Here is a 24,650-nt window from a genome sequence, read left to right as displayed (position 1 = left end):
TGTGTGTATTAACGTGTATGTGTGTGTTAGGTGACCCAGATGATCCAGCGGTGTGTGTGTATTAATGTGTATGTGTGTATATTTATATATATGTGTGTATTTGTGTGTACTCCAGGTGACCCAGATGATCCAGCGTGTGTGTGTATTAATGTGTATATATGTGTGTGTATATTTATATTTATATATGTGTGTTTTTCAGGTGACCCAGATGATCCAGCGCGACCCCGCCCTCCGTCTGACGGCGGAGCAGCACCTGAAGCAGCAGCGCGGCCGGGCCTTCCCCGACATCTTCTACACCTTCCTGCAGCCGTACATGGCCCAGTTCGCCAAGGAGACGTTCCAGTCGGCCGACGAGAGGGTTCTGGTGGTCCGGAAGGATCTGGACAACATCCTGCAGAACCTGAGAGGTGAGAGAGGGTTCTGGTGGTTCTGGTGGTCCGGAAGGACCTGGACAACATCCTGCAGAACCTGAGAGGTGAGGGGGGGTTCTGGTGGTTCTGGTGGTCCGGAAGGACCTGGACAACATCCTGCAGAACCTGAGAGGTGAGGGGGGGTTCTGGTGGTTCTGGTGGTCCGGAAGGACCTGGACAACATCCTGCAGAACCTGAGAGGTGAGGGGGGGTTCTGGTGGTCCGGAATGACCTGGACAACATCCTGCAGAACCTGAGAGGTGAGGGAGGGTTCTGGTGGTCCTGGTGGTCCGGAAGGACCTGGACAACATCCTGCAGAACCTGAGAGGTGAGGGGGGTTCTGGTGGTCCGGAAAGATCTGGACAAGGATGGTCTAGTAATGGTTTAGTAATGGTCTAGTATCAGGTCTAGTAATGGTTTAGTAATGGTCTAGTAATGGTTTAGTAATGGTTTAGTAATGGTCTAGTAATGGTTTAGTAATGGTCTAGTAATGGTCTAGTAATGGTCTAGTAATGGTTTAGTAATGGTCTAGTAATGGTTTAGTAATGGTCTAGTAATGGTCTAGTAATGGTTTAGTAATGGTTTAGTAATCTAGTAATGGTTTAGTAATGGTTTAGTAATGGTTTAGTAATGGTTTAGTAATGGTTTAGTAATGGTTTAGTAATGGTTTAGTAATGGTTTAGTAATCTAGTAATGGTTTAGTAATGGTTTAGTAATGGTTTAGTAATGGTTTAGTAATGGTTTAGTAATGGTTTAGTAATCTAGTAATGGTTTAGTAATGGTTTAGTAATGGTTTAGTAATGGTTTAGTAATCTAGTAATGGTTTAGTAATGGTTTAGTAATGGTTTAGTAATGGTTTAGTAATGGTTTAGTAATGGTTTAGTAATGGTTTAGTAATGGTCTAGTAATGGTTTAGTAATGGTCTAGTAATGGTTTAGTAATGGTTTAGTAATGGTTTAGTAATCTAGTAATGGTCTAGTAATGGTTTAGTAATGGTTTAGTAATGGTTTAGTAATGGTCTAGTAATGGTCTAGTAATGGTCTAGTAATGGTTTAGTAATGGTTTAGTAATGGTTTAGTAATGGTCTAGTAATGGTCTAGTAATGGTTTAGTAATGGTTTAGTAATGGTCTAGTAATGGTTTAGTAATGGTCTAGTAATGGTCTAGTAATGGTCTAGTAATGGTTTAGTAATGGTCTAGTAATGGTCTAGTAATGGTCTAGTAATGGTCTAGTAATGGTTTAGTAATGGTCTAGTAATGGTTTAGTAATGGTTTAGTAATGGTCTAGTTAGTGGTCTAGTAATGGTTTAGTAATGGTCTAGTAATGGTTTAGTAATGGTCTAGTAATGGTCTAGTAATGGTTTAGTAATGGTTTAGTAATGGTCTAGTTAGTGGTCTAGTAATGGTTTAGTAATGGTCTAGTAATGGTCTAGTAATGGTTTAGTAATGGTCTAGTAATGGTCTAGTAATGGTTTAGTAATGGTCTAGTAATGGTTTAGTAATGGTCTAGTAATGGTCTAGTAATGGTCTAGTAATGGTTTAGTAATGGTCTAGTAATGGTCTAGTAATGGTCTAGTAATGGTTTAGTAATGGTCTAGTTAGTGGTCTAGTAATGGTCTAGTAATGGTCTAGTAATGGTCTAGTAATGGTCTAGTAATGGTCTAGTAATGGTTTAGTAATGGTTTAGTAATCTAGTAATGGTTTAGTAATGGTTTAGTAATGGTCTAGTAATGGTTTAGTAATGGTCTAGTAATGGTCTAGTAATGGTCTAGTAATGGTCTAGTAATGGTTTAGTAATGGTCTAGTAATGGTCTAGTAATGGTCTAGTAATGGTCTAGTAATGGTCTAGTAATGGTCTAGTAATGGTTTAGTAATGGTTTAGTAATGGTCTAGTAATGGTTTAGTAATGGTCTAGTAATGGTCTAGTAATGGTTTAGTAATGGTTTAGTAATGGTCTAGTAATGGTTTAGTAATGGTTTAGTAATGGTCTAGTAATGGTCTAGTAATGGTCTAGTAATGGTTTAGTAATGGTTTAGTAATGGTCTAGTAATGGTTTAGTAATGGTCTAGTAATGGTCTAGTAATGGTTTAGTAATGGTCTAGTAATGGTTTAGTAATGGTCTAGTAATGGTCTAGTAATGGTCTAGTAATGGTTTAGTAATGGTCTAGTAATGGTCTAGTAATGGTTTAGTAATGGTTTAGTAATGGTCTAGTAATGGTTTAGTAATGGTTTAGTAATGGTCTAGTAATGGTCTAGTAATGGTCTAGTAATGGTTTAGTAATGGTTTAGTAATGGTCTAGTAATGGTTTAGTAATGGTCTAGTAATGGTCTAGTAATGGTTTAGTAATGGTCTAGTAATGGTTTAGTAATGGTCTAGTAATGGTCTAGTAATGGTTTAGTAATGGTTTAGTAATGGTCTAGTAATGGTTTAGTAATGGTTTAGTAATGGTCTAGTAATGGTCTAGTAATGGTTTAGTAATGGTCTAGTAATGGTCTAGTAATGGTTTAGTAATGGTTTAGTAATGGTCTAGTAATGGTCTAGTAATGGTTTAGTAATGGTTTAGTAATGGTCTAGTAATGGTTTAGTAATGGTTTAGTAATGGTCTAGTAATGGTTTAGTAATGGTTTAGTAATGGTTTAGTAATGGTTTAGTAATGGTTTAGTAATGGTCTAGTAATGGTTTAGTAATGGTTTAGTAATGGTCTAGTAATGGTTTAGTAATGGTCTAGTAATGGTTTAGTAATGGTTTAGTAATGGTCTAGTAATGGTTTAGTAATGGTCTAGTAATGGTTTAGTAATGGTCTAGTAATGGTTTAGTAATGGTCTAGTAATGGTTTAGTAATGGTCTAGTAATGGTTTAGTAATGGTTTAGTAATGGTTTAGTAATGGTTTAGTAATGGTTTAGTAATGGTCTAGTAATGGTCTAGTAATGGTCTAGTAATGGTTTAGTAATGGTTTAGTAATGGTTTAGTAATGGTTTAGTAATGGTCTAGTAATGGTTTAGTAATGGTTTAGTAATGGTCTAGTAATGGTCTAGTAATGGTCTAGTAATGGTTTAGTAATGGTCTAGTAGTGGTTTAGTAATGGTTTAGTAATGGTTTAGTAATGGTCTAGTAATGGTTTAGTAATGGTTTAGTAATGGTTTAGTAATGGTTTAGTAATGGTTTAGTAATGGTCTAGTAGTGGTTTAGTAATGGTTTAGTAATGGTTTAGTAATGGTCTAGTAATGGTCTAGTAATGGTTTAGTAATGGTTTAGTAATGGTTTAGTAATGGTCTAGTAATGGTCTAGTAATGGTCTAGTAATGGTCTAGTAATGGTCTAGTAATGGTCTAGTAATGGTCTAGTAATGGTCTAGTAATGGTTTAGTAATGGTCTAGTAATGGTTTAGTAATGGTCTAGTAATGGTCTAGTAATGGTTTAGTAATGGTCTAGTAATGGTCTAGTAATGGTCTAGTAATGGTCTAGTAATGGTCTAGTAATGGTTTAGTAATGGTCTAGTAATGGTCTAGTATCAGGTCTAGTAATGGTCTAGTAATGGTTTAGTAATGGTCTAGTAATGGTCTAGTATCAGGTCTAGTAATGGTTTAGTAATGGTCTAGTAATGGTTTAGTAATGGTCTAGTAATGGTTTAGTAATGGTTTAGTAATGGTCTAGTAATGGTTTAGTAATGGTTTAGTAATGGTTTAGTAATGGTCTAGTAATGGTCTAGTAATGGTCTAGTAATGGTTTAGTAATGGTCTAGTAATGGTTTAGTAATGGTTTAGTAATGGTCTAGTAATGGTTTAGTAATGGTCTAGTAATGGTTTAGTAATGGTCTAGTAATGGTCTAGTAATGGTCTAGTAATGGTTTAGTAATGGTCTAGTATCAGGTCTAGTATCAGGTCTAGTAAGGAGAACAGACTGGACTCGTCCTCCTCCAGGGAAGTAACTAGACGGTTCTGCACCTGGTTCCTCGGAGGAACAAGTTACCGGTGGAGACGAGAGTAGAGTCGTCTCTCCAAAACCTACTACTACTACTACTATTACTACTACTACTACTACTATTACTACTACTACTACTACTAATACTACTACTACTGTCATTTAGCAGAAACTTTTATCCAAAACGACTTACATCTGAGACAAAAACAGTGTTAGGGTTAAGGCCTTGCTCAGGGACCCAAGGTTGTTCATGTTGGTTGCCATTCTGGGGCTTGAACCTGGGACCTCCAGACCTCCAGACCCCTCTGTTGCCACTAGACTACCACCCCTCCACCGTGTCCCTGCAGCTCAGCAGTCCTCTGTTTTCTAGATTTTAATTTGTCTCTTTTTCTGTGTCTCCTGCCCCTGCCCCCCCAGGCTCCCCGTCGTCCCCGTCGTCCCCGTCCTCCCCGTCCTCCCCCCAGGACGACGGCGTCCCCTCCTCCCGGGAGGAGCAGGGCCTGACGGTGCTGGTGTCCGTCATCACGTCCTGCCTGCAGACGCTGCACTCCTGCGACTCCAAGCTGGCGGCGTTGGAGCTCGTCCTTCACCTGGCTCCGCGTCTGGCGGTGGACGTGCTGCTGGACCGCATCACGCCCTACCTGCTGCACTTCTGCAGCGACCCGGCGCCGCGGGTCCGAGCCCAGGCCGTGCGGACGCTCACCAAGGTGCTGGCGCTGGTGAAGGAGGTGCCGAGGAACGACATCAACATCTACCCCGAGTACATCCTGCCGGGCATCGCTCACCTGGCCCAGGACGACGCCACCATCGTCAGGCTGGCCTACGCAGGTCAGTGGACGCGAAGAGGGTTGAAAGATCCTGAGTGTGACCGTTGAGAGGTGTAGGAACCTGGTCAGTGGAGCTGCTGGAAAGATCCTGAGTGTGTCCGTTGAGAGGTGTAGGAACCGGTCTGTCTTCTCTTCTCGCTGGGGCAGAAAACATCGCCCACCTGGCGGAGAGCGCGCTGCGATTCCTGGAGCTGGTGCAGGAAAACAACGTGAACACGGAGCACGACGTGAGCGGAGAAGACAACGAGGAGACAAACCACCCCAACGAGAACTACGACTCAGGTAAAGAACTACGAGAACTACGACTCAGGTAAAGAACTACGAGAACTACGACTCAGGTAAAGAACTACGACTCAGGTAAAGAACTACGACTCAGGTAAAGAACTACGAGAACTACGACTCAGGTAAAGAACTACGACTCAGGTAAAGAACTACGACTCAGGTAAAGAACTACGAGAACTACGACTCAGGTAAAGAACTACGACTCAGGTAAAGAACTACGAGAACTACGACTCAGGTAAAGAACTACGAGAACTACGACTCAGGTAAAGAACTACGACTCAGGTAAAGAACTACGAGAACTACGACTCAGGTAAAGAACTACGACTCAGGTAAATAACTACGAGAACTACGACTCAGGTAAAGAACTACGACTCAGGTAAAGAACTACGAGAACTACGACTCAGGTAAAGAACTACGACTCAGGTAAAGAACTACGACTCAGGTAAAGAACTAGGACCAATAACTGTAATGGTTTTAGAGCTGCAGGCGCTGCACGAGATGGTGCAGCAGAAGGTGGTGACGCTGCTCAGTAACTGTTTTAATAACTAATCAATAACATTAATGGTTCCAGAGCTGCAGGCGCTGCACGAGATGGTGCAGCAGAAGGTGGTGACGCTGCTCAGTAACAGTTTTAATAACTAATCAATAACTGTAATGGTTTTAGAGCTGCAGGCGCTGCACGAGATGGTGCAGCAGAAGGTGGTGACGCTGCTCAGCGACTCGGAGAACATCGTGAAACAGTCGCTGATGGAGAACGGCATCACGCGTCTCTGCGTGTTCTTCGGTCGGCAGAAAGCCAACGACGTGCTGCTGTCGCACATGATCACCTTCCTCAACGACAAGAACGACTGGCACCTGCGGGGAGCCTTCTTCGACAGCATCGTGGGTGAGAAACCGGGGAACCCCGGCCGTCCTTTTTTTTTTTTTTTTTTAAATAACTTTATAAGATTTTTCATTATTGACAGACATAGACAAACAACCCTGCATATATCCCACCCTCCACGGTTCCCACATACAAAGAAGATAATAGCAATAAAACAGTATGTCTCTCACCTGAAATGAGCTGGGATAGGCTCCAGCAGACCCCCGTGACCCTGCAAAGGATAAAGCGGGTATAGATAATGGATGGATGGTTGGATAAAATAAATGCATAAATCAAATAATAATAACAACAATAATGATAATAAAATAAATAAATAGATGAATAACACATGGACGATTAAGGGTTACACATTAGTCTAAACATCAGTTAGTTACAATTGAGAGTTTCCACACATCCAAGTAAAACTGTAAACATGACAAAAATAAATGCTAAGCTACATGATGGAAAAACGGCGTAAGGACGAATTCTAAGAAAGGGGACCAGGCCTTTAAACATTCTAGAGAGCTTTTCTAAAGGTATAAAAGATATCACACTTTTGACCCATTCCGTAATGTTGGAGTTTGTCAGATTTCCAATTGCGGAGGATAAAAGTCTCCGGGCTACGAGAGAAGAAAATGCAATAAAACTGGCTCGAGGAGGAAACTGGTGCATCATCCGTGGAAACTCCAAATATAGAAGTTATAGGACTGGGTTCAATAATTACAGGATATGACAAATGGATATGAAGGCATCGAAAATATTCTTCCAAAATGTTGTCAAGAGACTCACTTTTTTTAATTTGGCTTTTAGCTGATTCCTTTTAGTCTTTTTCCTATCTCCTTGTTTAAACTAGCTGTTCTTGTTGTTTTAACCCAAGTTTTAAGCTCTTAAGTTTTAAGTTGTTCTTATGTTTGTTTTAGCAGGTCTTGCTTTCTAGACCTACTTTTAGGATTTTATGTTACACTTTTAAACTATTTTAGTGTGTATTTTAACTTCATAGCCTCTTCTCCTGCTATCTTGTAGCTTTTAGCTCCAGTGTTTCCTCATGAGGAGCCTCCATTATTAAGTTTGATGTAAAGAGCTTTGCGTTGCATTTTTTATTTAGTATGAAAAGGTTGATGTGGTTGCAGGCGTGGCGGCCTACGTGGGCTGGCAGAGCTCGTCCATCCTGAAGCCGCTGCTGCAGCAGGGACTCAGCGACACGGAGGAGTTCGTCATCTACAAGGCCCTGAACGCTCTGACCTGCATGTGCCAGCTGGGGCTGCTGCAGAAACCGCACATCTACGAGTTCGTCAGTGACATCGGTAAGAAACCGCACATCTACGAGTTCATCAGTGACATCGGTAAGAAACCGCACATCTACGAGTTCATCAGTGACATCGGTAAGAAACCGCACATCTACGAGTTCATCAGTGACATCGGTAAGAACCCACACATCTACGAGTTCATCAGTGACATCGGTAAGAACCCACACATCTACGAGTTCATCAACATCGGTAAGAACCCGCACATCTACGAGTTCATCAACATCGGTAAGAACCCGCACATCTACGAGTTCATCAACATCGGTAAGAACCCGCACATCTACGAGTTCATCAACATCGGTAAGAACCCACACATCTACGAGTTCATCAACATCGGTAAGAACCCACACATCTACGAGTTCGTCAGTGACATCGGTAAGAACCCACACATCTACGAGTTCATCAACATCGGTAAGAACCCACACATCTACGAGTTCATCAACATCGGTAAGAACCCACACATCTACGAGTTCATCAACATCGGTAAGAACCCACACATCTACGAGTTCATCAACATCGGTAAGAACCCACACATCTACGAGTTCATCAACATCGGTAAGAACCCACACATCTACGAGTTCGTCAGTGACATCGGTAAGAACCCACACATCTACGAGTTCATCAACATCGGTAAGAACCCGCACATCTACGAGTTCATCAACATCGGTAAGAACCCACACATCTACGAGTTCATCAACATCGGTAAGAACCCACACATCTACGAGTTCATCAACATCGGTAAGAACCCACACATCTACGAGTTCATCAACATCGGTAAGAACCCGCACATCTACGAGTTCATCAACATCGGTAAGAACCCACACATCTACGAGTTCATCAACATCGGTAAGAACCCACACATCTACGAGTTCATCAACATCGGTAAGAACCCACACATCTACGAGTTCATCAACATCGGTAAGAACCCACACATCTACGAGTTCATCAGTGACATCGGTAAGAACCCACACATCTACGAGTTCATCAGTGACATCGGTAAGAACCCACACATCTACGAGTTCATCAACATCGGTAAGAACCCACACATCTACGAGTTCATCAACATCGGTAAGAACCCACACATCTACGAGTTCATCAACATCGGTAAGAACCCACACATCTACGAGTTCGTCAGTGACATCGGTAAGAACCCACACATCTACGAGTTCATCAACATCGGTAAGAACCCGCACATCTACGAGTTCGTCAACATCGGTAAGAACCCACACATCTACGAGTTCATCAGTGACATCGGTAAGAACCCACACATCTACGAGTTCATCAGTGACATCGGTAAGAACCCACACATCTACGAGTTCATCAGTGACATCGGTAAGAACCCACACATCTACGAGTTCATCAGTGACATCGGTAAGAACCCACACATCTACGAGTTCATCAACATCGGTAAGAACCCACACATCTACGAGTTCATCAGTGACATCGGTAAGAACCCACACATCTACGAGTTCATCAACATCGGTAAGAACCCGCACATCTACGAGTTCGTCAACATCGGTAAGAACCCACACATCTACGAGTTCATCAACATCGGTAAGAACCCACACATCTACGAGTTCATCAGTGACATCGGTAAGAACCCACACATCTACGAGTTCATCAACATCGGTAAGAACCCACACATCTACGAGTTCATCAGTGACATCGGTAAGAAACCACACATCTACGAGTTCATCAACATCGGTAAGAACCCACACATCTACGAGTTCGTCAACATCGGTAAGAACCCACACATCTACGAGTTCATCAACATCGGTAAGAACCCACACATCTACGAGTTCATCAGTGACATCGGTAAGAATCCACACATCTACGAGTTCATCAGTGACATCGGTAAGAACCCACACATCTACGAGTTCGTCAACATCGGTAAGAACCCACACATCTACGAGTTCATCAGTGACATCGGTAAGAACCCACACATCTACGAGTTCGTCAACATCGGTAAGAACCCACACATCTACGAGTTCATCAGTGACATCGGTAAGAATCCACACATCTACGAGTTCGTCAACATCGGTAAGAACCCGCACATCTACGAGTTCATCAACATCGGTAAGAACCCACACATCTACGAGTTCGTCAGCGACATCGGTAAGACGGTCCGACGCGGTAACGCCGACGTTGGTCTGGTGTTTAACCGGGCGAAGGTGTGATCCTGATCCCTGCTGAGGGTCGGCCCGTTTTAACGGCCTGGGCCGCTTTTTATTGACGCCGCCTCGCGAGTCTCTGCTCCGACTCGTGTCGGAACGGAGGACTCTGAACCACGAGTCAGTGTTTGAACCGCGTTGACCGGTCCGGTTAAACCAGAGTCCAGTTCAGCACTTTTAGGCTCTTATCCAAATGTTTGATCCGGGCTGGTGTCGTCCGTCCCGGTCCGTCCCGGTCCGTCCCGGTCCACCGTCTCAGCCTCTCCTCTCCCCTCCAGCTCCGTTCCTCTGCCACCCCAACCTGTGGATCCGCTACGGCGCCGTCGGCTTCATCACCGTGGTGGCTCAGCACCTGAACGTGGCCGACGTTTACTGCAAACTGATGCCGCACCTGAACGCCTTCCTGACGCAGCCCATCATCCAGGTGAGGCCCCGCCCCTCATCCAGGTGAGGCCCCGCCCCTAATACAGGTGAGGCCCCGCCCCTAATCCAGGTTAGCCCCGCCCCCTAATACAGGTGAGGCCCCGCCCCCTAGATCCAGGTTAGCCCCGCCCATCATCCAGGTGAGGCCCCGCCCTTAATCCAAGTGAGGCCCCGCCCCTAATCCAGGTTAGCCCCGCCCCCTAATACAGGTTAGCCCCGCCCCCTAGATCCAGGTTAGCCCCGCCCATCATCCAGGTGAGGCCCCGCCCTTAATCCAAGTGAGGCCCCGCCCCTAATCCAGGTTAGCCCCGCCCCCTAATACAGGTTAGCCCCGCCCCCTAAATCCAGGTTAGGCCCTGGTCATTGCCGCTCCGACGGCCCGCCCGTGGGGCGTCCAGCCCATATTCAGTCCACACTTACTCCAAAATTTACAAAACTAGGTCATTTACAAATCTTACAAATCTTGCTTAGAAAGCTAATAATAATAATAATAATAATAATGATAATAATAATAATAATAATAATAATAATAATAATAACTTGGAGCTAAGCTAAGATTCTTGTGATTCCAGCAATATAAACCATTCCAGGTTATAATCATAGCAGCTGGTACAAATCCACACGACAAACAAACAGAGAAAGATTTGCGCAAATGACGCAACTTACACTTTGAGTCTTCTGGAACAGTCCAGGCAAAAATATTCCCACAAAAATGGTCTGGTTACACTCAGAAAAGGTCCAGTAGATCCAATCCAGTAAAGTATTTAGTCCCAAATACATGATTATACCAGTAAATATCCACAAATACATTATTATACCAGTAAATATCCACAAACACATTATTATAGCAGTAAATATCCACAAATACATGATTATACCAGTAAATATCCACAAACACATTATTATAGCAGTAAATATCCACAAATACATGATTATACCAGTAAATATCCACAAACACATTATTATAGCAGTAAATATCCACAAATACATGATTATACCAGTAAATATCCACAAATACATGATTATACCAGTAAATATCCACAAATACATGATTATACCAGTAAATATCCACAAATACATGATTATACCAGTAAATATCCACAAATACATGATTATACCAGTAAATATCCACAAATACATGATTATACCAGTAAATATCCACAAATACATGATTATACCAGTAAATATCCACAAATACATGATTATACCAGTAAATATCCACAAATACATGATTATACCAGTAAATATCCACAAATACATGATTATACCAGTAAATATCCAAAAATTCATGATTATACCAGTAAATATCCACAAATACATGATTATACCAGTAAATATCCACAAATTCATGATTATACCAGTAAATATCCACAAATACATTATTATACCAGTAAATATCCACAAACAGCCGCTCTTCATCTCGACCGTGGTCGGAGAAGCACATGTTGTTACACGTCTGTAACTCCTCCGTCCTGCACGTTTTCAGAGGGGAGAGTGCGATGCTAAAATGGAGCGTACGCTCTCCTTTGATTGACAGGTAATCCGGCCAATCAGGAGCTTCCTGTCCCCTCATAGCGAATGAGGCCTGTGTTGGGGCGGGACGAGCACGTCCGGCTTTTGTCATGAGAAAAACCTAGACAATTGCAGCATTCGCCAGGAAGATGGTGCAATTGTAGAATGTTGAGGAATTTATCAAAACCAGTTCTGAAGTCCGCTTGTGAGTAGTGAGTTTTATTCAGTAGCCGGCGGTGAGCAGACCTACACCGACGCGTGTCTTGGTTGGTGTGCCGACCCAGAGAGATTTTACAACAGGGTTTTTATACAAGAAGTTCAATCAACAAAAGGTAGGAATAAACAAGCCAAGTGAGAGACAAAAAGTCATTTACAGTCAACGGTTCAAAAGTTATGCCCATGGGACATAATTGTTATAATAAAACTCTTACAAAAACATGTGTAAAATACTAATTTGTGGTATTGTTATCAAATTTAAACTTGCACTAGATAAGGCTTCAGTGTCTCAGTGTGTTTTAAAACCAATAAGTCACAAATTCTTCTGCAGAAATCTGGTTACAAAACAAATTTCCACTAACACATTTTAGCTGGGGCTTATGCTTATGCTTATGCTAGCTGATGCTAGCTGGGGCTAGCTTATGCTAGCTGATGCTAGCTGGGGTTAGCTTATGCTAGCTTATGCTAGCTGGGGCTAGCGCATGCTAGCTGGGGCTAGCTTATGCTAGCTTATGCTAGCTGGGGCTAGTGTATGCTAGCTGATGCTAGCTGGGGCTAGCTGATGCTAGCTGGGGCTAGCTTATGCTAGTGTATGCTATCTGGGGCTAGCTTATGCTAGCTGATGCTAGCTGGGGATAGCTTCTGCTAGCTGATGCTAGCTGGGGCTAGCTTATGCTAGCTGATGCTAGCTGGGGCTAGCTTATGCTAGTGTATGCTATCTGGGGCTAGCTTATGCTAGCTGATGCTAGCTGGGGCTAGCTTATGCTAGTGTATGCTATCTGGGGCTAGCTTATGCTAGCTGATGCTAGCTGGGGATAGCTTCTGCTAGCTGATGCTAGCTGGGGCTAGCTGATGCTAGCTGGGGCTAGCTTATGCTAGCTGATGCTAGCTGGGGCTAGCTTATGCTAGCTGATGCTAGCTTGACGTCCTCCGTGTCCCCAGATGGACCAGGTTCTGGTTCTGGTTCTGACATGTTCTCTGGTTCTCCAGATGGACCGGGAGCTGGTTCTGGTTCTGGTTCTGATATGTTCTCTGGTTCTCCAGATGGACCGGGAGCTGGTTCTGGTTCTGGTTCTGACATGTTCTCTGGTTCTCCAGATGGACCGGGAGCTGGTTCTGGTTCTGGTTCTGACATGTTCTCTGGTTCTCCAGATGGACCGGGAGCTGGTTCTGCTCAGCGTTCTGAAAGAGCCCGTCAGCCGCTCCATCTTCGACTACGCTCTGCGTTCTAAAGACATCGCTAGCTTGTTCCGTCACCTGCTGCTGCGGCAGAAGAAACGGGCCGGATCCATCCCAGAATGCCCGGCGCCGGACGACCCGGCCATCGCCCAGCTGCTCAAGAAGCTGCTGTCGCAGGTACCTGACCCCTGACCCCTGACCTCTGGTGACCTCTGACCTCTGTGACTCCTTCCTCCTCTTCTTCCTACGGCTCCTCCTCTTCCTGTTTTTCTTCCTTTACCTCCATGACCCCCGTGACCTCTGTGACCTCTGACACCTCTGACCTCTGGTGACCTCTGCTGACCTCTGACCCCTGCTGCCCCTGCAGGGCATGACGGAGGCGGAGGAGGACCAGCTCCTGGCGCTGAAGGACTTCATGCTGAAGTCCAGCCGGGCCAAGGCGTCCATGGGGGAGCAGAACCAGCTGGGGGGGGAGAACCAGGCCGGGGGGGTCCTGGACCTGGTCCAGCTGGGCCTGCCGGGCCGGCAGGTGGACCTGGTGAAGGCCCGGCCCGACACCGACGACAAGAGAGGTAGGAGAGGGGGCTAAGCTAGCATTAACTAGCATTAACTAGCATTAACTAGCCTTAACTAGCCTTAACTAGCCTCAGCTAGGCGTGTAAACTAGGAGTAGGGCCCCCTGACCCCTCCCTCTCTCTCTACCTCTCTCTCTCTCCAGCCAGGAAACACACCAAGCAGGACTCCACCATGAACGAGGAGTGGAAGAGCATGTTTGGATCCCAGGAGCCGCCGGCCTCCGCGCCAAACACGGTAAGCCCCGCCCACTCAGGCCCCTCCCACGGTAACGCCCCCCAGCATGTCCTGGGTCTCCTTTGAGCCCTCCCTCCCCCCGTTGTGATGCTAACCGTCGTCGTCACCCTGCAGCCGACCAATAAAGGTTTTTTGTGTGCAGGCGGCGGACGGTCCGGCGGGGCAGCTGAAGAAGACGTCGGTGGCGGCGGCGCCGACGCTGCAGTCGGCGGCTAGCGGCGGCGGCGGCTACCAGCGGCGCATCAACACCTGCAAGGCAGAGCTGCAGCAGCTGGTGCAGCAGAAGAGGGAGCAGTGCAGCGCCGAGCGCATGGCCAAGCAGATGATGGAGAGCGCCGAGTGGGAGAGCCGGCCCCCCCCGCCAGGTAGGCCCCGCCCCCGCTAGCTAAGCCCCGCCCCCACCTCGCCCTCATCGCCCCCCCTCTCGTTCCAGGGTGGCACCCTAAGGGGCTGCTGGTCGCCCACCTGCACGAGCACAAGGCCGCCGTCAACCGCATCCGCGTGTCGGACGAACACGCCATCTTTGCCACGGCGTCTAACGACGGGTCGGTGAAGGTCTGGGACAGTCAGAAGATGGAGGGAAAAACCACCACCACCCGGTGAGGAAACTTTGAGGAAAAGAAACTTGTAGGACTTTGTTTGATACAATAGACACATAAATGTAATTGCGAAGAACAGCCCTCAGCTGTGATATAATGAGCGTAGACCACGACCTGTCGTAATGTACAGTGTTGCTCAAATAATCCCCCCAAACTAACGTTGGGTCAGGGTAGGGCTGGGCGATATATCGAAATTTTAATATATATCGATATATTTTCAAACACGATATGATACGAGACCATATCGTTTATATCGATTATTAAAATTTTTTTTTTTGTTTGTTTTTTTTACGATTTTGATATAGCTTATTTTGTGACAAATTGACTTGAATGTTTTATTTGAGATTGTCACAAATGTTTTGTTATTTGCACAACTGTCAACCTCAGTGGAAAAGTCTGCCTGTTACTGTCTACATTGTATTAATTACAGTGTATTTTAATTTAATTGTTATGCAGGAAAGGGATATTTGTTTTATTTTATTCAAGAAGCATTTTTATTCTATATATGCAGGCAGTTTATTTTTATTTCATTTGTTTTATACATTTTGATATTGTGCAGACCTCTGTTAATAAAGGAACCTGTGTGACATTTGGCACGAGGCTTTGGATTAAAACTGACTGTTAACAAGGTCATTAACTAGAGCTGAGGGAAGGGTTGGTGATGGTGTAAAACCCTGGGTGAATAATGCACAGCTGTTATCATTACGTATTTTGATGGGAAAACCCAGGTGGTGTAGTGCGAGTGAGTTATTCTGTCAAATGCGTATAAACACTTTTCATGCTCTGTTGAGAAAACTAATGTATAGATTCATTTATCGACTGAATGACACACAAAACTCTGTGTTAATGCTGTTGACCTATCCTGGACTGAGTGCTGTGAGAATCAATCAGCAATGTGGAAACACTGGCATGATTGTCTTGTTTAAATTTGTATGTGTGTTTGTCTTTTTTAAATGGACCCTGAGTCTATTAATAAAGTATATCTATCTATCTATTTATATAACGCTTTCTGATTACCTCTACTTCACCTTTCATAGGATTGGCAACGGTGGTCATTTTAAACAAAACACAGTAGTGATCAGACCGAGCAACATCGTTCACCACAACCTCTGAGATATTAATAATTAAATCTAATACATGTCCTCTGTTATGCGTTGTATCTGTGACATGCTGGGAAAGCCCCAAATTATCCAGAATATTTAAAAGCACACCCATCTTTGGGATTATCAACATGAATGTTAAAATCACCCACTAAAACAACACAATCAAAATCCATCACATAATTGACAGTAGGTTGAAAAACTCATCAAAAAACTTTAGGTTTAGGTTGAAAATAGTTTTAAAAAGTCTTAAATTTACCTCGGTCAGACCTGCAGATGCCCTGATCATCGTGTGGTTCTGGGGGATCAGTGTGTGGTTCTTAGTGATGCACCGAAATTAAAATTTGTGGCCGAAACCAAAACCGAAAATAATAATAAACACTTGGCCGAATACCGAACATGGTTCTTCGCAGTTTTTCATTGCCAATTTTTTCACCATTGCATAAATCAAATAAATTTGATTTAGGCTTTTCAAAGAAAAAAATCTTTTACAAAATTACAAGGTAGAAAATATTTATTGAACATAAAAAACTGAACATGTTTTAATTTCCAGCGTTATGTTGTTTTGGTTCCACCTCCTGGTGAATGTTGGTAAAATTCTTATGTGGTCACTTTTTGGTTGGGCAACGATTTATGTTTGTGGTGCAACCGTTACGGAGCGGCCAGTCTATTTCCTTATTTTACAACGTTATTAATTGTTCGGGTTTCTTCCCACTTATTCCACCGAACACCGAAAGTGTTTTTTGCCATTTTCGGCCGAATAATTTCGGTTACTGAACAATCGGTGCATCACTAGTGGTTCTGGTGGTTCACCGTGTGGTTCTGGTCCCCAGGTCCGTCCTCACCTACTCCCGGATCATTAATGTGGTTCATGGTTCTGGTTCTGGTCCCCAGGTCGGTCCTGCAGACCCGGTTCATGGTGTGGTTCTGGTGGGTTCTGATGGTTCTGGTTCTGTTCCAGGTCGGTCCTCACCTACTCCCGGATCGGGGGCCACGTGAAGACGCTCTCCTTCTGCCAGGGCTCTCACTATCTGGCCGTGGCCTCGGACAACGGAGCCGTGCAGCTGCTGGCCGTGGAGGCCAACAAGCCGCCCAAGTCGCCCAAGGTGCAGCCCTACCAGAGCAGGTGAGACCACCACGGTGCAGGTGCAGCCCTACCAGAGCAGGTGAGACCACCACGGTGCAGGTGCAGCCCTACCAGAGCAGGTGAGACCACCACGGTGCAGGTGCAGCCCTACCAGAGCAGGTGAGACCACCACGGTGCAGGTGCAGCCCTACCAGAGCAGGTGAGACCACCACGGTGCAGGTGACACCAAGGTGCAGCCCTACCAGAGCAGGTGAGACCAAGGTGCAGGTGCAGCCCTACCAGAGCAGGTGAGACCCCCAAGGTGTAGGTGAGACCAAGGTGCAGCCCTACAAAACAATACTGTACGTTTGCCCTATTGTTACAGTTTATAATGTTTTATAACTGTTTAAGTTTTAAAGAGAAAGCCAGGCCAACCATTTCCCACAAACTGAACTAAAAGTAAATGTCAGGTTTGCATTATGATCTTCAGTTTCATACAAGTACAAATATTTAGACACAAACTGAATAGTTTCTCTGACGTATGATTTGACTTTTTTATTTTCCAGAAATGTAACAACTAAAATTAAATAAATAAATAAATAAAAGTAAATAATTACATACAATTCTACATCATAAAACAGATTGATTCATGCTCACCTTATAAGTGTAAGAGGAGATGTATTTTTGTTAAGAAGGTTATTTCATTATTTTATAAATATATTCTTTATATTCTGATGTAAATCAGGGACTATAATGACACTAGTCAGTTTATCTGTAGTGATTAGTCTGTTTTAGATTGGGCGGAGTGATACGCCACAGTACGGCACTAGGTGCTGTGTTGATGTTCTAAAATCCTACACTGTTGAGCGGACAGTAAAGTACACTGGAACTCAGCAGAAGTTGTCCCCGTGTTTATCCTACTCACCACCCCAAAAAGGTTTAATTTAATAAGGTAAGGCTTAACTCTACACCAGCCTTACATCAGTAAAAGTTCAGAGCTCAAACCCCCAAGAGTCCCGTGTTCGGGACCAAAACGGGACTAGTTTCTTCTGAGCGGAGGAAGATTTTGGTCCGCAGGTCGAGGCGCGGTCGGTCGTTACTAGTCAACACAATAGATTAATATTAATAATCCAATATCACGATACACTTTGTCACCTCCACGACACGTTTCGTGATGTTTTTGTATCGCGAAATTTTGTGGCACGATATATATATTGTTACATCCCTATGGGCGACTCACCTGCAGGCGGACCTGCCGCCGCCCCGGAGCTAACAGGTCTCCGGTAATGCTAACGGTTCCCGGTCATGCTAACGGGTCTAACGGGTCTCTGGTCATGCTAACGGGTCTAACGGTTCTCTGTCTGGTTCCAGGGCCCTGGACCTGCAGCAGGACGGCTGTGCAGTCGACCTGCACCACTTCAACTCGGGGAACCAGTCGGTGTTAGCGTACGCTACCGTCAACGGCTCTCTGGTGGGCTGGGACGTTCGCTGCAACGCTAACGCCTGGACGCTACGACACGACCTGCGGCTCGGACTCATCACGTCCTTCAGCGTGGACATGCACCAGTGCTGGCTCTGCCTAGGTACCGGTACCGGTCCAGAACCAGAACCAGAACCAGGTTTACACAGATATCTGGGTTTTAAACCAGTACCGTATTAACCGGAATACAGCGGGGAAAATAAGTATTGAACACGTCAACATTTCTCTCAAAAAACATATTTCTAATCGAGCTATTGACATGAAATTTTCACCAGACGTCGGCATCAACCCAAGTAATGCACACATACATCAACGCATCAATCATGACTAAACCAGCTGATATTACTTTGCACTAATAGGGGACAGGTTAACTTTCTAAATACTGACAAACTCCAGCTGTTTTCTTGGCTCTCCAGACCTTTTTACCACTCCTTTTCTTCATGTGTTCAATACTTGTTCACTGTGCCATTTCACTTTATTACACATAACTTAATTTATGGACATAAATGTTTGGATTTCTTTGTATGTGTGCATTACTTGGGTTGATGCCGACATCTGGTGAAAATTTCATGTCAATAGCTCGATTAGAAATATGTTTTTTGAGAGAAATGTTGACTTGTTCAATACTTATTTTCCCCGCTGTATAAGACGGTGTTTTCTGCAGTGAAATCAGACTGAAAAAGTGGGCGTCGTCTTCCATTCAGGTCTAGACGTTAGACCATCACAACGCTAGAAGGAGCCAGGTATCTTTAAATGCTGAACTGAACTCCCCAGGTCAAGGCGATACGGAAGATATTAGGGCCATGAAGGAGAAAAATACAAATATTTTAGTCAAAATGTCGAGAAAAAAGGCGAAATTCCTATAGGCCTCATAGATGAACTGGTGAAACTACTTCAGAATTGGCTTCAGTAACAAAGAAATTCTTTCTCTTTTAGCTCATAAAGACGGTGTAGTTATCAGTATTAGGACTTTGAAGAGACTGTGCCGAAAACTGTGTCTGTTGGACCAGAGACTGAAGGCAGACGGAAAATTACTGAGTCTGTCTGTTTCTTTTCAATACAATTGTTGATTCTATAATCTGGCCTTGACAGGGCGGTTTGGCCGATCGCTCTGGTCACAATCTCCCTGGTGGAATGTAAACAAGATGGCTCTGCCCCCACTAGCCCTCCCCTCTCAGGAACATCTGTGGACCTGGATCAGAACTGACCGAGCCGTCTGATAACATCAAGGACATTGGCTGAGAGCAGCTCTGAGCGAAGTTCACAGACTTAACGCTACACACACTTACTGATAACCACCTCCCTCATTGTCAACGCCTTCCTCGGCCCCCCCTCTTATCAGCCCCCCCCAACGCAGTCTCCGGGTTTCGAGTGCCACGAAGACGCGGCGATCACCTGGTTGTGCTGTGGAATTTGGTGTTCAAAAAGTCTTTTTTCAAACTTGATTCTTGAAAAAGAGGGTCGTCTTATAATCAGGGTCGTCTTATATTCGGGCCGATACGGTAAATAAATGTGAGGTTTTAGCACCTGAACCTGATTTCAGCTGTGATTCCATCCTGATGGGATTCCAGATCAACATTCTCAGTTCTCTGGTTCTGGTTCTGCAGGTAGAGCATCATTAATCATTATTAATCATTAATCAGCATTAATCAATTTTAATCCTCATTAATCCTCTGTGGTTCTGCAGGAACCAGCATCATTAATCATCATCATTAATCAGCATTAATCATCATTAATCATCATTAATCATCATTAATCAGCATTAATCATCATTAATCAGCATTAATCATCATTAATCAGCATTAATCATCATTAATCATCATTAATCAGCATTAATCCTCTCTCTCTCTGGTTCTGGTTCTGCAGGAACCAGCATCATTAATCATCATTAATCAGCATTAATCATCATTAATCATCATTAATCATCATTAATCAGCATTAATCATCATTAATCAGCATTAATCAGCATTAATCATCATTAATCATCATTAATCAGCATTAATCCTCTCTCTCTCTGGTTCTGGTTCTGCAGGAACCAGCATCATTAATCATCATTAATCAGCATTAATCATCATTAATCCTCTCTGTTCTCTGGTTCTGCAGGAACCAGCATCATTAATCATCATTAATCATCGTTAATCATCATTAATCCTCTCCTCCCTGCAGGAACCAGCAGCGGCACCATGGCCTGCTGGGACATGCGGTTCCAGCTTCCCATCTCCAACCACTCACACCCGGCCCGGGCCCGGGTACGGAGGCTGCTGATGCACCCGCTGTACCAGTCCTCCGTCATCGCAGGTGAGAGACCCGGTACCGGGTCAGAACCAGGACCAGGAGGTTCTGATCCGGACTCACGCTTGTGTGTGTATCCACAGCTGTCCAGGGCAACAACGAGGTCTCGATGTGGGACATGGAGACCGGGGACAGGAAGTTCACCCTGTGGGCGAGTTCTGCCCCCCCACTCTCCGAGATGCAGGTAGGAGTGTGTGTGTGTGTGTGTGTGTGTGTGTGTGTGTGTGTGTGTGTGTGTGTGTGTGTGTTATATATATATATGTTATATATTTATATATATATATATTTTAGTGGTGGGGAAAAAAATCGATATTGCAATATATTGTTGCATCTCTGTCGCAATAAATAATCGATAAACTGACGGCAAATATGGATATTTTATTACAACACATAATGGATTTACGCGGTTGTCACCGCACTATTGTTCATAAACTTCAGTTTGTCCAGCTGTTCAGTGTTTACATTTACCAGACTAGCAGGCAGTAAAGCTCTATACAAATGCCCTTTCTTTGTACATTGAATAAATGTATAACTACAAACGTTTTCCTTTTTATGGGTATTTTTTCTTTTTCAGTGACATAGATCGTGATATATCGTTGATGAAATTTCTTAACTACAGATGCTGGTATCAGACAACAGTAGCAGGTTTGGTCCAGCAGGAGGCAGAGATACTCACTTACTCCCCTACTAATGTGTGTGTATATCAGAGCATGTGAGCGGAGCGGAGCGTGAGCGAGCGGCGGAGCGGAGCGGCGAATTTTGAAAGGAGCGCAGAGCGGGATTTTTTTTTCTAGGATGATTGGCTGGAGCGGGGCGTCATCCCGCTCCAGTTTCGCTCCGTTACCCCTCATATCACGGCCCCGATGCGTGTCCAAACATATCCCACCTCTCCACAAACTACCTGTTACCTTTCTTCTTTTCCAGTCCTATCTCTGAACCGTAGTTGGGAGAGCTGGTATTTTAATTCGGTCTCTGGCTCGTAACCGGCGTTAGGAGTCCGGGGAAAGTGAAGGGAAAAAAGGACGGAGGAAAAATGCTGTCCGTGCAACCTCGCACATTTATTACAAACATGTAATAAGAGCAAACAAAACGCGTGAGGGCCGACGACTGAAACTAACGGAGGACACACTGAAAAGTAACTGAACACGTGTACCGGTCTTCCACACGCGCACACCTGCATCTCCCTCTCTCTCCTCCGCTGCACCCACACGTCTCACACACACACACACCCGAACACACAGTGAATGAAACATTGTTTCGGGAAAGGTTAATAAACAAAAGTGTATTAAACCAGATAATTCCATTAGGTGAAATTATTTTCTTATTTTTTCTTGTCAGTAAATATCTATTTTTTGGACTTTAAAACTATGTCGGCTCTGCGTAATTGTTCCTCTCGGCTCCGTGACTGGCTGCAAGGAACGTAACTTTGCTGAGTCTCCCTCTCTCTCTCTCATCCACCTCTGGTTAGATCTAAGGCTTCAGGTAAACATGTGCATTTTATATGCATGCAAACATTTTTGGAGCGGAGCGTGGAGCGCTGCGCGGAGCGGAGCGGGTTGCAGTGTTACTGGAGCGCGGAGCGGTTATGGCTGGAGCGGCATTTTGCGACTTTGAGGGCGGAGCGGAGCGGTGACAACCTTTGTGAGCGAGGAGCGGAAATTCTCGCAGCTCCACTCCGCTCACATGCTCTGGTGTATATGTGTGTGTGTGTTTCCATGTGTGTGTGTTTCTGTGTGTGTGTGTTCCAGCCGTCTCCCCACAGCGTTCATGGGATCTACTGCAGTCCTGCTGATGGGAATCCCCTGCTGCTGACGGCCGGCTCCGACATGAGGATCAGGTCTGGAAACACTAGAACTCGTCATTCTGGGCTGGTTTCAGTTCTGGTAGAAAAATAACTAGGCTAAAAATTCAATGAAAAATGCAATGAATTGGAAGACAGGTTTTATTTGCGACAGATAAATTCAATAAAAATAAATAAAACAAGTAGAATAACTATTTTAAACAAAAAATTATCTTTATGTGTAAATAAAAAGTCTCCACACTGGTACTGTCTTCACATTTAAGAAAATATCAAACATATCAATGAAACATCAGCCTCCGGTATTTTAACGGTCGTCTCTTGTCTGTGGCTTTAGCAGAACCTGAGCTAATGTTGCTGTTGGGTTCTTCCAGTAGCATTAGTAAACTCCAATACTCAGCTTTATGATGCGTCTTGAGATGTTTTATCAAGTTGCTGGTGTTAAACGACGTATTCTCCTTTTCCTCCTCATGACACCTTACTAAGTTTGAGCTTGCGTTCACGTGCACCACCAACTGTAACGCCGCTCGTACGTGAGGAGAGCGCGTCGTACCGGCGGCGACCGATAGGGGGCAGTAAGCAGAGCAACAGTTGGAAAAGGGATTCAATATTTAGTAGCAGTAGCAGATTAGAACAATGAACAAGTTACCATGACACCATTGCATGAAGAGGAGATTATAACATTGCTTTGGTTGCGATCTCGCCAAAGGAAACGGCGCCAGCGACCTCTGGGTCGTCACTAGCTGGTATCAGACCGGGGGAGAGAGCGGCACTGCAGGTCGCGTATTCTCTTCTCATCTCCCCCTAGAGTCACTAATCAGTAACTACAACAACAATGAAGTATCAGTGCGTGGTATCGGAGAATTTGTGCGAGTACGAGTTTATGAGGGCAGTATCGGCCCCGATACCGAACATTATATAAATAAAATAAAATAGCATTAACAGGGATGTTTGACAGATCTGATCAGAGTAAATGTAAGCTAACATGAATTAGCATAAAGATGTGGTTTGATCTGACCTGTGCCCCCCCCGTCCAGGTTCTGGGATCTGGCCTATCCGGAGAGGTCCTACATCGTGGTGGGCGGAGCCAACGACTCGCTGCACTGTCCGTCAGTTCTGTACAGCCGCAAGATCATCGAGGGAACCGAGGTGGTGCAGGTAAAGAACCGGTCCTGGGGGGGGGGGGGTGAGGTCCACCGCCCCGTTAACCCTCGTTAACCCTCGTTAGGGCTGTGCGTTTAATCGATTTTAAATCTAAATCAGATTTATTAATCAAGACGATGTTAAAAAAAGGAAAATGGGAAAATGGATGTTCCTTATTTGCAGCTGGCTGCATTACAGACAGAGCTCGTCTAGTCTTTGTTTGGTCAAGAAAATTGTAAATGTTGTCACTTTACTAAACTCAAGGAGGATTTACAGTATCTTTCAATTGCACTTCATTCCCAATAGGGAAATTTGTTTGCTATTTTTCTTTAAAAATAAAGATAAAATATTTGAAACAATTTATTCCATTGTCGAAATCAAAAATCGGGTTTTCAGAGAAATAAAATCGGGATTTTATTTTTGTCCAAAATCGCCCAGCGTTAACCCCGTTAACCCCCCCCCCGCCAGGTCTCCCTGCAGGAGATCCACAGCAAGCAGAAGAGCATGTGTGTGTGTGTGTGTGGGGTCCAGCACCCGTTAACCCCGGTATTAACCTCCGCTAACCCCCCCCCCCCGGTGTTTCCTGCAGGAGATCCACAGCAAGCAGAAGAGCGGAGCAGCCGAGGATTCTCCGCGCCGCGGCCCGGACCAGCTGCCGGTCGGCCACCATGACATCATCACTGACGTGGCCACGTTCCAGACTACGCAGGGGTTTATCGTTACGTCGTCTAGGGACGGGATCGTCAAGGTCTGGAAGTGAGGCCACGCCCCCAGCCCTGGCCCCGCCCCCAGCCCTGGCCCCGCCCCTAATCCTAGGCCAAACCCCCAACAGACTTTGGACTTTTATGTAAATGAGAAACTTCTGACATCACGTAACTCCTCTTCCTCCTCAAACCTTGAGCTCAGTATGATTTAAATTCGGCCTCAACGCGACAAATTTTTGCACTTTATATACTTTTGAGTTCAGGTGCGACCAAACGTTTCTGCTTTTCACGTGAAGTTGTGTGTCAAGATTGTAAATGTGGAGTTTAAGTGTCTGTGAGATGAATAAAAATATATTCAGTTTTGTCCCTAAAGTGTTTGATGTCTGGTTGAAGGTCACTAAGAAGAAGAAGCTAAGAGGCTCTGAAAATAGTCCGGATTGTTCTGCTTCTTTGCAGGAACGTGTGCGCGTCATTCAGGGTAAAAATAATAATAATAATAATTAAAGCTGCGAGCAGCGTTGATCAGGCCATCGCACTCACGGCCACCGCTC

At 44.6% G+C, this 24,650-nt stretch overlaps 1 protein-coding gene across 1 annotated transcript in view; it reads left to right on the top strand.

Annotated features, from left to right (window-relative positions):
- Positions 1-24,155, top strand: part of LOC133441201 (phosphoinositide 3-kinase regulatory subunit 4-like) — a 35,825-nt gene extending 11,670 nt beyond the window's left edge. Inside the window, 18 exon segments of the mRNA XM_061718603.1 lie at positions 200-407; positions 4,749-5,159; positions 5,306-5,440; positions 6,105-6,326; positions 7,433-7,606; positions 10,056-10,201; positions 13,081-13,284; positions 13,475-13,679; positions 13,826-13,969; positions 14,004-14,282; positions 14,351-14,516; positions 16,578-16,742; positions 18,054-18,265; positions 20,329-20,460; positions 20,538-20,638; positions 22,203-22,291; positions 23,290-23,410; positions 23,985-24,155. Coding sequence (XP_061574587.1) covers positions 200-407; positions 4,749-5,159; positions 5,306-5,440; positions 6,105-6,326; positions 7,433-7,606; positions 10,056-10,201; positions 13,081-13,284; positions 13,475-13,679; positions 13,826-13,969; positions 14,004-14,282; positions 14,351-14,516; positions 16,578-16,742; positions 18,054-18,265; positions 20,329-20,460; positions 20,538-20,638; positions 22,203-22,291; positions 23,290-23,410; positions 23,985-24,155 — 3,285 coding nt within the window.
- Positions 24,156-24,650: the final 495 nt, after the last annotated feature.

This window comes from Cololabis saira, chromosome 3 (genome assembly GCF_033807715.1).
Source record: "Cololabis saira isolate AMF1-May2022 chromosome 3, fColSai1.1, whole genome shotgun sequence".
Taxonomy (NCBI): domain Eukaryota; kingdom Metazoa; phylum Chordata; class Actinopteri; order Beloniformes; family Belonidae; genus Cololabis; species Cololabis saira.
Note: the sequence above shows the minus strand (reverse complement) of the source record. Positions and strands in the feature narration are given on the sequence as shown.